Source organism: Ascidiella aspersa, chromosome 3 (assembly GCF_963924565.1).
Source record: "Ascidiella aspersa chromosome 3, kaAscAspe10.2, whole genome shotgun sequence".
Lineage (NCBI taxonomy): Eukaryota > Metazoa > Chordata > Ascidiacea > Phlebobranchia > Ascidiidae > Ascidiella > Ascidiella aspersa.
The window spans coordinates 30192820-30204859 of NC_139449.1; the positions used below are offsets into that span (position 1 = coordinate 30192820).

The following is a 12040-nucleotide window of genomic DNA, read 5'->3' on the forward strand; positions in this document are numbered from 1 at the left end:
AAGTTTATAGTCTGGGAATTTAGCAGCAAATTTTGAAATCTGTTTAAAAATAACAATCAAAGGTTACGATAAATTTTATTATTGATAAACTTATAATTTCAACCAAGTAAGGCGCTGGTCTAGAATCCTTCTTCAACATTCATTAAAGGTTTACATTCATTCTACAAATATGATTGCAATCATGCCTCCATACTCATTTATTTGTTTAGTTCGATAAACTAACGTTACACAACAAAAGAAACAGATCTTGTTTGTTTGTTTTATTGCCTTTACATTTACGACTTCGGGTAATCACCTTACTATGTTATTGTCAAAGTATTATTTCTATGCACAAGTGTGTGATATCTAAACACTGCGTTAACGTTAAAACCCAGTAGGCTATAGCCAAGCCTAAGTAAAGAATTTTGTTCATTTAAAATCGACAAGCGCCAGATTGCTCGTTGCACAAATTCTTCTCGCAGCAACATCTACACACAGAATTAAAAGCCCGAAATTTACACTGTCCATTCTGACCGAAATTCTGCAAGACAAAATAGGATTTTAAAGGGTTATTTCAGACTTAAACATTTAATATTATTGCTGTTTACCTGCTTTTGTTCATTGTGGCAAGCATTTGTTTGTGCACATCTTTTTGTGATGGATTTTCTTTTTCCCTGTCGTCTTACGACTGTACTGCACGATTTCTATAAATAAACAGCAAGTTAAAAAATATTAATTGTTGCGATTAATTTTATATAGTTAGCTAACGGGGGTACGTTTACAATAGTTCATTAAGTTACCTGGTGATTTTGACATTTTTTCAGCTTTCCCCCACTTTTGCATTCCGCGTTGCTCCGAGCATCATTGCAAGTAAGGCACCATAGTCCTACAGAAATTATACACCAAAATTATTTATTCTGGCTTGAACACTGTGACTTTGGTAATATGCTTGTACCAAAAAAACATAATCTGTATAAAAAAAAACTACCTCTTTCATTGCAATATTATTTTTCATTGCAATATAGCCACCTTTTCTCGGAATGTACAAAGTTGTGGTTTTTGGCTTTTCGGTCGGTTTAGGTTTCTTTGTGGTTGTTGTTCGCACTGGCTGAGTGGTGGTCGACCGTGGTGTGGAGGTTGCCAGCACTGTTGAAGGTGTCGTATGGACAATAGCTTTGGTTGACCGTTTCTCCGTGGTAACGCGAGAAAAGGTTGGAGTACCTGTCGTTGCAGGTTTAATTAAACCGAACTTCACTACGGCGGTGTTGGACGGCGGCGCCGAGTTTCCACTCTTGTCGAATGCTCGGACAAAAAACGATATACTGCAATATGAAAATGTTAACTGCAAACATGTAAACGTTCAGATATATGGAATTTTAACGATTTAATCATACAGTCGGTGATAGTCTTAACCGCTAGCCAGTTTGATTGGCATAACGCTTTAGAACTGAAATTTGTAAGATTGTTTTGTTTTGGGCTTAGTTTTTTGGTTGGTCCTGAAACAACTATGAAATATAAATAGCGCAATATAATTTAACCTGGTATTATATATATTAAATTTAGAAAAAATATATTTTAATGTGGAACAAAATATATTTGATTTCGGATCTCCAACGAGATATCTTAAGAAAACCTGTGCCTATTCGATAGACCACGGTTTGAACTACCTGCTACTGTTTTTAAATGATTTTGGAATTTCCATTACGAAACTTTCCAGTTTTCCTTCATCCTTTGGCGGTAAATTGGTTTCTGTCTTGACGCGGATGCAGGTTTTGTTGAAATCCGCCGTCAAAAGCTGGACAGCGCCGTCGAAGTAGCAGAGTTCGTAATGGGAAACTGTTCAGGCAACGAAAGCGCTTCAGGAAAAGAAACTTTGCGAAAGAATTTTCGGACAAGTAATCGTATACACAATCAACGGTTTGGGCTCGAATGAAAATATCAGTATACCAAACCGTCAAACTTTAAACCGACCTGTATATTACGCCCGTGGCTGTTTCTGTTGATTTTAGTAACAGACAAATATTCTGTGATAAACATAGAGTAAGTCAAAGCGTTGTTTCCCCGCTTGTTTTGCGTTGCACGCTCTAATCAGGGAGAGACCTAGGTTTTTATTTAGGGGTCGCATTAACTTTTTCAGAGATGACGTCACAAATGGTACGTCATAACGTTTGTTTTAGGTATCCTGTCTGCTGTCTCATTAACCACCGAGTTTAAGGCTGTTCCTTTTAGCCTGGTACGTTAAGCATAGGTTATTATAACTTATTGACTTTTGTTACTTATGCGTGTAAGTTGCATTGCTTATCGGATAGAAAAAATAAAGTTGGAACTTGAACTTAGCGAATCAAGTAACCTTTAGCTACTTTCTGCTTCTCGTCGAACTGGTGCGCATATGTGCAAAAGTAGCTATTTAACTAGAATAAATTGGAAGAAATGACATTTTTGAGAGTTTAAAAAGCTATACAGTCAAGGACATAGCCTACTTCGTGAGTCGTGTACTATAGGTGCTTTAAGCCTACACCAATATGTGTTTACCGTCGTAATACTTGCTGGCGAAACAATCGATTTAAATGAACATGATGGTGCCGATTTTGTAACGAAAAGTTTAATCCATATATAAATAAATATTTACTTTTTCCTTTGTCGTGGTCACCAGGAGCTGTAAACCGAACAACAATTCTACTCGCCCCTTTAATGACTTCTTCTGTGACCGTTAAATCCGAAACCCTTCCTGGTGGAATATTGTCACTGCTAACGTTCCTGCAAATATACAAAGACATTTATCGTACTTTTGGCTACAGAAACAAACTATTGAGTGATATGCATTATATCCCAAACAAGCAAAGTATATCATTTTAAAACGTTTAGTTTTTTGTTTTCAGGTTACAAGGCCTAAATTTATTTTGACGTTAAAATGTTTAGTTATCTTCTTTAGCTTACCAGCAAATGTTATTACATATATCCTCTTTATAAGTTGGAAACGACACAGTTTGATCGTAAACTATGCAGAATATCTATATAAATTTGGAATCGTATCGGCCCTAATAGATTATTACCGATACTACCACTTGCCATCCGGTATCGGCTTCGACCCGATATAATCGAACGTCCCTATTCAATACATTAACGTTATCAGTTTTAGGCTAAGCCACTCACTTATTCTCTTTAATTTCCAATCCTGTTGCAGTATCAACCCTCGAAAAGTTTCCTACGTCACCTGTGACGTCAGTTAGGTTTACTCCCTTCGCAACTTGCTTTCCGCGGGGATTTATCTTTATAGTGCCTAAATTTTGAATAAACATATAATATAATAATTTTAACAAGAGATAAATTAATTGAAAAAGCACTAGATATACTTACCGTTAAAGCTAAATCCGAATACGAAAGGCGCAAACGATATCCTTCCTCCCTTCACTAAACGGGCATCATTTTTGTCGGTGATTCTTCCTTGTGCGTGTTGACCAAAAACACAGATTGTTAAATATAAACACATGAGAACATGGTTTACGAAAAGCATGATTTTCATCGCTAAACTTTGCTAAATTGGATTGTGCGTTTGCGCATTCCAGTAAGGTAAACTGACAAATACTTTCTGAATTGCATGAAGCTAAATAGCTACCAAATGCCTTCCAGCTATATTAATGCGAAACTAGACTATTTTTCTAAAACGTTTTAAAAATACATGACAACGTTAGCTGGACATTTTTCGAAAGTTTACCTATTTTGAATAAAATTGTCTATCTAACAATATTTTTTTCACTCTAACCAGAAATGATACGTGGAAACACTGAATAATGCGACATACCAGTTTTTATACCCTTTTACAAAAAAAATTACAGTTTATAAGAACTTTATTTTCTACCATTTATGTTCACATGTTTCGGATCAATATATTGCAGCAACAATGAAAACCAAGGGTTTTGTTATATATTTAACAAATATAAAATTTTATTTATTTTCAAAAATTTATACTCAAACAACAGTGTGTCCTTTTCACAGGAATGAATAACTTTGCCCCAAAAACGTTTTATACACACATCGTTTCGTGCTGAAAAAACTTATTATGGCGTGTTGGTGTTTTCGTTTCTTTACATTTCGTCACGTTTTGTAGCAATTTTTTTGCAGAATTTTGTATAAAGGTTTTTATCAGGTGAGGATACAAATTGTCTTTAACCGATTCCTTATTGCATTGTGTTGATTTTTATCTAAAACAATACTTAGTTTATCGGTTAAAATGTTTTTCTGCGGCAGCAACAATTTTTCCTGTTTCCCGCCGGTTTATTTGTTAAAGAATGATTAACGACTATAATGTTTTAGCGTAATTCTAACTCAACTATAGCAGCTTAACGTGTTTTGAAAATCAAAAATAGAAAGCCATGTTCGAGGGTGAAACTGAATGTAATATAATTATTAATTCTATGCAGAGCCAGTCTGTATTTTGTTATTTCTGTTCTGGAATCCTAACACAGCCTTTAAGCAATTATTAAAGCAATGCACATTATTCATGTTAGGGTGTCGGCTAGTGTTTGGGTCAAGTATTAATATTTAATAATATAATCACTACTTGACGCCGTGATCTCGCGTGTTCACCAAATATCCGTGTGTGAAATATGTTTTTTTCACCCACATTTTGCCATCTACCACAATTTTGTCTTATTTTGAAATTTAACTGTGCAATATACAAATTCCGGTGTGCACACAAATTTATTTGCAAAAAAAGATTGGTGCCACTGTAAAAAGTATAGCAAGTGCACCCGTGAGTTTTTTTTCAACCCTTCAAAAGTATCAACAAAATCCAAACTGCACCCCGAAATATGTAAAACACTTTCACAGTGCAATGTATGCAATACAGAGTGCATCAGAAAATTATGAAGTGGACCCCAAAAACCTAAGGTGCCCTTTTTTACCTTTGTTGCACCTGCCCCACGAATTTGTTTGGCACCCCGCGAGTTCTTGCAAAACCTGCCATAATTTCCAGACTGGGTTGAGTTGTGCAGCTCCAAATTTTGAAATGTACAGGTGTACAATTAAGGTTTTATGCACACCTGAGGTTCCAGTATCTACACAACTCAACCTTTTTCTGAAATTGAGGTTCAAATTTTGCTTATTCACAAATTGATTAAAAAAAATGTTGGGTGTGCATCTGCAACGGAATGCAGAATGCCCTTAACCCAAATAATGTAAGCAATAATTATGCTATAAACCCCTGGATGAAAAATTATTTTAATGCCATACCAGTTTGGGCTTATTTCCCAGCACAGCGTACAAATAATATTTAAATGAGCGCACCTTATTTAGATTAGGCTGCGGTATGGGGTTTTGGTGGATTAATTATTGTTATATTTATTTTTCCATTTAGGAATTTCAATTTTGAGAACTGGTTTCATTACTGTACCTAAAAAAATAGGGTAGGTTTCATGTTTTATACTATCAAGACTGAAAACTTGTTCAAACTAAAAATGACATTTTTTATTTAATATTGCTGACACTTGTTAAGATAACTATTAGGTGGTTAACTCAGTTTTGCAAGTGTGTCAATACCAAATTGCAAACTTTGTATTTTGCACGGTTAGATATTTAATCAGCTTAAAACTTGTGTGGCTGTTATATAGATACTGCTAAAATTTGTGCAGGTGTAATTCAAATGCTACAAAAAAGCATAAGCATAACTGAAGTTTTGCAAATTTACTTGATCAATGTTTGCTTGACTGTATGCATTAAGGCAGGGTTTCCCAAACTGTGGTCCGCGGACCATCGGTGGTCCGCGACGACTGCACAGGTGGTCCGTGGCGATATGATAAAAAATTAAATGTCACACATATACGTTGTACAGTGGGCTATGTAGTACATACCCTTTCAAAAATTACCGCACCTGTTCACAACTTGAAGATTTCAAAAGATTTTGCTATCCACTATCGTAAATCTTACTTGTTGCGCGAAAACTAGTGAGTAAAAAGTTGTTATGAGACTGAGATGAGAAACAAAGTGAAGTTATAGGATGATTTAACTGTGTAGTTAATTGCATTGTGGTCCGCGAAAAAAAAAGATTCACAAATAATGGTCCGTGGTCCAAAAAAGTTTGGGAAACCCTGCATTAGAGTGATTTCCCAAAATACCAAGCCAAAGCCAAAGCTGAGATATTGCAATCAGTCAAACTTTTCTATCTAGGCTGTTTATAAAAAGTTATATTTTACAAGTAAATTGTTTCTGTGGCACAGCCTTAAGCTATATGGCCCTTTTATTTTTTAAAAAGCTTTTTTCATGAAATTAAATGTTTGGTAAATCCTTGTACTGTTTTTCTTTGGTTCACGCTGGTCAAATCCCTTATTGGAAAATTTGATATCCAAGTTTCCGATCTGGCTCAAACCAAAACTTTTTTGCGACCTTCTCTATTCACTACTAAACCAAAAAATTAGAAATTGTTTTACTACTGTTTTAATGCCGAAAAAAAACTTCTGAACAGTACATAATTTAATGTTTGGTATCACTTTCACACAGAGTCCATCCCCTTTCCTACAAATTTCCTTACAACGTCTTGTCAGACATATCTGGCATATTTTGCTGTGAATGAATGTCTTTCAACAGATTTGTTTGGGGTGTTTTTTTAAGTTGACCCAAAGATATTAACTGGAATAAATAAATCAGAGTAATAAAAAAGTTTTTTTTTATTTAATTATGACACAGAAAAAATTGTTGATATTCTATATATATAGTTTTAAGCATATACTTTCAATGCAAACATTTATATGCTGTTAATGCAGCTGCCCAAGTAATCACAAAGTAAGCCCAATATATTGTTGCAAAAAAGTGTAAGAAATTGTTTTCAGTTGAGCTTGAGGTTTTCAATTTAAACTGAGCGACTCAATTAACATCTCCTCTTTGGCCACCTAACCCCATAGCATTTAGTTTAGCATCTGTTTCTATTTTATATACAGGTGTTAGAGGCTGTCTTTAGATTTGGTGATTGAAGCCAAACCTTTTTTCAAGTCCTCCGTACAGAAAGATCAATGGCAAGGAGAAGATCAAAAAGGAAGTCTGTTGCTTCCCAGGAAACACCGAAAAGAGCAAAGCGAGGACCAAAGAGTGCAGCACAGAAAGCTGCCCAACAGGCTACAGAAGATGATTCTGTTTTGGAAGAAACCTCCGCCCAAAACGAAGAATCAATAAATCAGGAAACTGCTGATGAATCAAGTCAGGACCAGACCACAGAAGACGAAAATGCTTCTGCTTGTATCAGTGAAAGCCAGGAAGATCCGATTATTCCCTCTAATGAAAGCAGCATATTAAACAATGCAGCCGAAGGTGAGATTTCAATTGCAAATGACGAATCCGCACCTCCAGGCACTGAGAATTTGCTTGAGGAAGATTTGTTGTTGCAGCATGATGAGGAATCAGCTGTTGATAACTGTGTGGATGGGGATAATAAAATGGAGCAAGAAGAAGATCCTCATTTTGGAGAAAGTCCGGTGTTAAATGATGTGGAACCAGAACCAACCATCCTGGATGAAAAACTACCGGAGGTTCATGAGGAACCACAGGAACAAAATGAATACGGCGAGGAGCAACATTTCGAAGAAAGTCTGAAGCAAGAAGAAAATTCTGAAGAGCTTATTGGAGAAGAAGAAATCAAGCAAGTTGAGGATTTTGAGGAAGAAGATATGAATGACGATCACCACCAGTTTGATGCAGAGCAAGAAGCATCAGCAGAAGTTCACCATGTTGACAATCACAATGAAGAGAAAGATGACAGCTTCGATCATGATTTTGATGACCATCATTTGCAAGAACAAGATGGTGAGGAAAATGACAAAATACCCCAGGAAAACGGGGAGGAATATAACCACGCAGGTGAAGAACAAGATGGTTACGATGGCGAGCTGGTTGAAGGTGACGATGGCATTGATCTGAACACAGAAGACTACATGGAGCGTCATATGATGCCTGAAAGCTATAAAAGTGAAGGAGGTAGCTCCATTGGAGATATTGTGTGCGAAATATCCGACACAGAAAACATTTCTCCAGAGGGAAGTCGGCACCGAGGAATTTCCCCAATTGTGTTTGATCGCGATGACTCCTCTAGCGGTGAAGACGTTGGAGACGATGAACAACTTACGCCTCCGGGTGAAACCGATGTGATGATCCCGAAAAAGGAGATAATCTTGCCACCGATAGAAGTCCGTGCGGAGCGTAGAGAAAGGCACACCAAGATGCTCAAGTACCTGTTTCGCGAGGCCCACTTCTACCTGATCAAAAGCAACAATCACGAGAACATATCCCTTTCCAAAGCCAAGGGCGTATGGTCCACGCCGCCAAGCAACCAAGCCAAACTGAACAAGTCGTTCCGCGAAGCCAGAAACGTGATTCTAATCTACTCGGTCCGAGAGAGCGGCGCTTTCCAAGGATTTGCCCGAATTTCCTCGGAAGCGCGCCACGACCTAACGCCGGTTAACTGGGTCTTACCGGCTGGTCTTAGTGCCCGTCAATTAGGCGGCGTCTTCCAGGTCGACTGGCTTTGCAGGCGCGAGCTGTCGTTCGCCAAGACCGGCGACATCTTCAACCCATTCAACTTCAACAAGCCGGTAAAGATCGGACGCGACGGCCAGGAAGTCGAGCCCAGCGCTGGCAAGATGCTCTGCCTCGAGTTTCCACACGACGATAAGATCGACCTTGAGGCGATCATACAGCGCACGCGCAAGCAACAAAAGGCGTCCGGCGGCCCGCCCAAGTACCACCCACCGCGTCCCGTCGACAATTCGTCCCGCGGCCGAGAGCGCAGAGGCAGGCCTGCCTACTCTGGCGGAAACGGCGCCAGGCCGCGTGAACGAGTCGCCACTGAGCGTAGTCTTGCCAAGCCCTACAGCATCCAGCGCACCATCGAGCGCGGGTTGCCCAAGCCGCCGCCCGAACGCGGGGTACATCGTTCCAGACCAAGGGAGGAATACAACAGCAGCACTGGTCGTCGTCCAGGCGGCCACCTCACCAACGGCAGCTACAGCTCGCACAACAGCAGCTACCCGCCGGCACCGCGAGCTCCGCCCAGCTACCCGTCGTCAGATTACTACCATTCCCAGTCCTACCACTCGTCGTCGTCGCATTACGATCCCTACCACCCCGGCTACGCACCAAGCCAGCCGCCGTCTTCTGCAGTGACCAGGTACAGCTCGTCTTCGTCGTCGGCGCCCAACCACTCGTCGCACCACCACCAGACCTCTCGCATGTCTTCGCGCGTCACCGGCTCTTCAAACCACAGCAGGTCTTCGGCTTACGGTGAGTCTCGCAGCAGCGGCAGTTCGTCTTCCGCCCGCCGCTCCTACGACGACCATCACCACCAGCGCGACTCCTCACGCATCTACGACTCGCGCTCTCACGCCGCCGCCTGCGATGACTTCGTACGTCGCGTCGCCGGCGGCAAAAGCGTTATTACGTCATCGGTGTCTTCATCGTCTGGATCGCGTTCTGGACGCGCGTCGGCTGTTGAGCGTGTGGAGCGAGTGGATGAACGACAGCGAGTGCCAAGTGGTTCAAGGTACCAGGAGAGAAGCCGCTACCGCCGCTAAAGGAAATACGGAGAGGAACTTAAACTGCTGAAACGATTGACAGCAACCGACACGAACACTGTCGAGCGGCACCTTTGGCTGGCGGTAAGCGGCCTTTGGTCGCGACTGCTCTGAAGGGGCCGCGGGCAGCGCAAACGATAACGTGTGGACCGTATCGCACACGCGGGATATTGAGAACTGTTCGCGCGAAGAGAGAGAAAATCGGGGAGCGAAATCGAAAATTGGCGAGCGGCGGCGGATTCGGGTGCGGACCGAACCGCCTCGCTTTAAAATCTCACTGCCACCGCTTTCCGCGAAACGCAGTCGTTTGCATTCGGACGTTTAACGGCCTGCGCATCGGTGCGGTGTAAGAACTAAAAAAATATCGCCCTGCCGCTACGGACTTGCAAAGAAAGCGCGTTTTTTTCTGTGTACAAAAAATAATTGTGACCGTTTGTACGACACTGTACAAATCAGATCCTCTGTGTTTTATCGTTTTTGTCGTTTAGTTACACGCCTCTTAACCCAAGTCAAGTTAGCACCCAAATTCCACCTTCATCACTATCTCCTAATTTATCTGAAGGTGCTTGCACGGAGTACAGACCCTTATTCGTTCGTTTTACCTTTTTTAACTATACATTCGCCTGTGTTCGCTAGATGCGAGCCAACGAAAGAAATCGACCAAAAACCTGTTTTAGTTTGCGTTCCAATTCGTCTCGAATGTTGATTTGTATCGATGCGGAATGAGGAACGTGCGTATATCGTACATGCACCTACTACACGACAATGCGATTATGCGTTGTACAGTAATAAACGCGTTAACGTGTATTTCATTCGACACCGGCTACTGTTTTTTCAAGACCGAAACTTTACCAATGCGTGGATGGCAACTCCCTTTTTCTATTTTATTGCAAAATAACCACCTGTCCCAGTTTAAAACATTGTTACGATAATGCGTTCAGCCGTACACATTACTTACAAAGGTAATCATTTTCACCCCGAATTTCTAAAAAAAAAAAAAAAGTTTTAATGCTTGTTCTGTGAAATAGGCTATCACCCATCGTGTTTAAAATTTGTTTAATAATCTCGTTAATTAGCATTATTTTTACACATTTGGGTAAGTATAGCAATTATCTCCTTACCAGATTGTTATAGATGCTGGTTTCCACGGAGAACCTAAATTTTAGTCGGCGCAAAATCACGCCACTACATAAAAACAACCAAAGATAGTAAGAAAGTTGTTCGAAATTCCATCTAAATTAACATACTTAAGGTTCAATTAATGCTGCTGCTGCTGCTAAACTACCGTGGACATAACCAATGGAAGAAGTCAATTTAATATAAAGCCGCTATAACCAGACGGACAATCAGAGAGATTTACCGTCGAAAGACCATGTAGTGTAGGTAATATGAATTAACATTTTGATTTTTATACGATATTTTTCCTATACTTAATCGAAAAGTCTTGAATTCTTTACCGATAGTAACCCTGAAATATTGTCCATCGTTTTCGCACCTCACAATCTTTTTGCCCTTCTCAGAATTGTTTACATTTGACCGAGACACAAAACTGTTAAACAAAACTCGAATCGTTTAAATGTGAGTTGTTCTACTTGACGGGCCCATCCTAAGTTACTTCCTGTTTAGCGTTGGTTGGCAAAAGCCAGTAAAGTTGCGCGGGCACAATGGGTTAAAAGAGATGTTCTTTGAAATAGGCCTTCACCTATCGTGTTTAAAAGCTTTTATTGTGTTAAATATTTTAGTTACTTACCATTATTTTATACATTTGGGTAAGTATAGCAATTATCTCTTGACAAAATCGTTATGAATGGTGGTTTCTATGCAGAACCTAATTTTTTTGTGAGTTGTTCTACTTGACGGGCCCATCCTAAATAACTTCCTGTTTAGCGTTAATTGGCAAAAAACAGTAATGTTGCGCGGGCCCAATGGGTTAAAAGAGATGTCTGATTTTCTTGCAATATATAGCCATGGCGACTGCAGTCGTTTTCTTCGCGAACAGTTTAATTTTTAGGATTAAAATATGTTCAAATGCTTGAAATGTTAGTTTTAGGAAGCAAAACTTTTTTAATAACGTTTTACAAAATCTCCTGGAAGACTGTGCAAGCTTTCCACAACAAGGCGTTTTTAAGTTTAGGCCTGCTTGGCTTATAGCTTCCCACCATTTTTTTTTAATTGGTAAAATTTTGCTAAAGTGTGACGAAATATGACAGCTTCACTTGAAACAATCCTTAAAACACCGTTTGCAAGAGATTAGACGCAGAAACGTGTGTGCATATTATGTTAAGCCACGGTTTTCTTAAACGCTCTTCTGGGTAGGCACGAGCAATCGAGCATATAACATTCTGTTTATTTGCCAGACCTTAAATTTGTGTTTTTACGACTTCCCAACAGCCCATGGGCAGCAATGCCTGCATGCATGGAACGTCCATTCTCAACACAATTAAATGATTTTTCTGTTGTCCAGTCACTTGCCCGAAAGTACAAGAGTAATCTCCGAAGCAGTATAT

General features: G+C 39.8%; 2 protein-coding genes and 1 long non-coding RNA gene across 3 annotated transcripts; 1 reads left to right on the plus strand and 2 right to left on the minus strand.

Moving 5' to 3' along the window:
- Nucleotides 1–290: 290 nt before the first annotated feature.
- LOC146161516 (uncharacterized) lies at nucleotides 291–869 on the minus strand. The gene is made up of 3 exons (XR_014494739.1): nucleotides 780–869; nucleotides 588–683; nucleotides 291–520 (listed from the first exon to the last, which is right to left on the minus strand). It is a non-coding gene; the product is annotated as an uncharacterized LOC146161516 (long non-coding RNA).
- A 22-nt stretch (nucleotides 870–891) lies between these two features.
- Nucleotides 892–2756, minus strand: LOC146161517 (uncharacterized). Its single transcript, XM_083385179.1, has 4 exons — nucleotides 2609–2756; nucleotides 1647–1815; nucleotides 1009–1301; nucleotides 892–914 (listed from the first exon to the last, which is right to left on the minus strand). Exons 1-4 carry the CDS (start codon nucleotides 2754–2756, stop codon nucleotides 892–894), a joined length of 633 nt encoding a protein of 210 aa, XP_083241305.1.
- A 4164-nt stretch (nucleotides 2757–6920) lies between these two features.
- Nucleotides 6921–9533, plus strand: LOC146161518 (uncharacterized). Its single transcript, XM_083385181.1, has one exon. It carries the CDS (start codon nucleotides 6984–6986, stop codon nucleotides 9531–9533), a length of 2550 nt encoding a protein of 849 aa, XP_083241307.1. The 5' UTR covers nucleotides 6921–6983.
- The last annotated feature ends 2507 nt before the right edge of the window (nucleotides 9534–12040 follow it).

Bases quoted from the DNA above. Each gene is read 5' to 3' on its own strand.
- LOC146161517 (XM_083385179.1), bottom strand. From the start codon at position 2,756: ATGTCTTTGTATATTTGCAGGAACGTTAGCAGTGACAATATTCCACCA. The intron at 1,302-1,646 runs GTAGTTCAAACC...TTCATATTGCAG, and splicing joins TCATTTAAAAACAGTAGCAG to TATATCGTTTTTTGTCCGAG. The intron at 915-1,008 runs GTGGCTATATTG...ATATTACCAAAG, and splicing joins TTTGTACATTCCGAGAAAAG to TCACAGTGTTCAAGCCAGAA.
- LOC146161518 (XM_083385181.1), top strand. From the start codon at position 6,984: ATGGCAAGGAGAAGATCAAAAAGGAAGTCTGTTGCTTCCCAGGAAACA.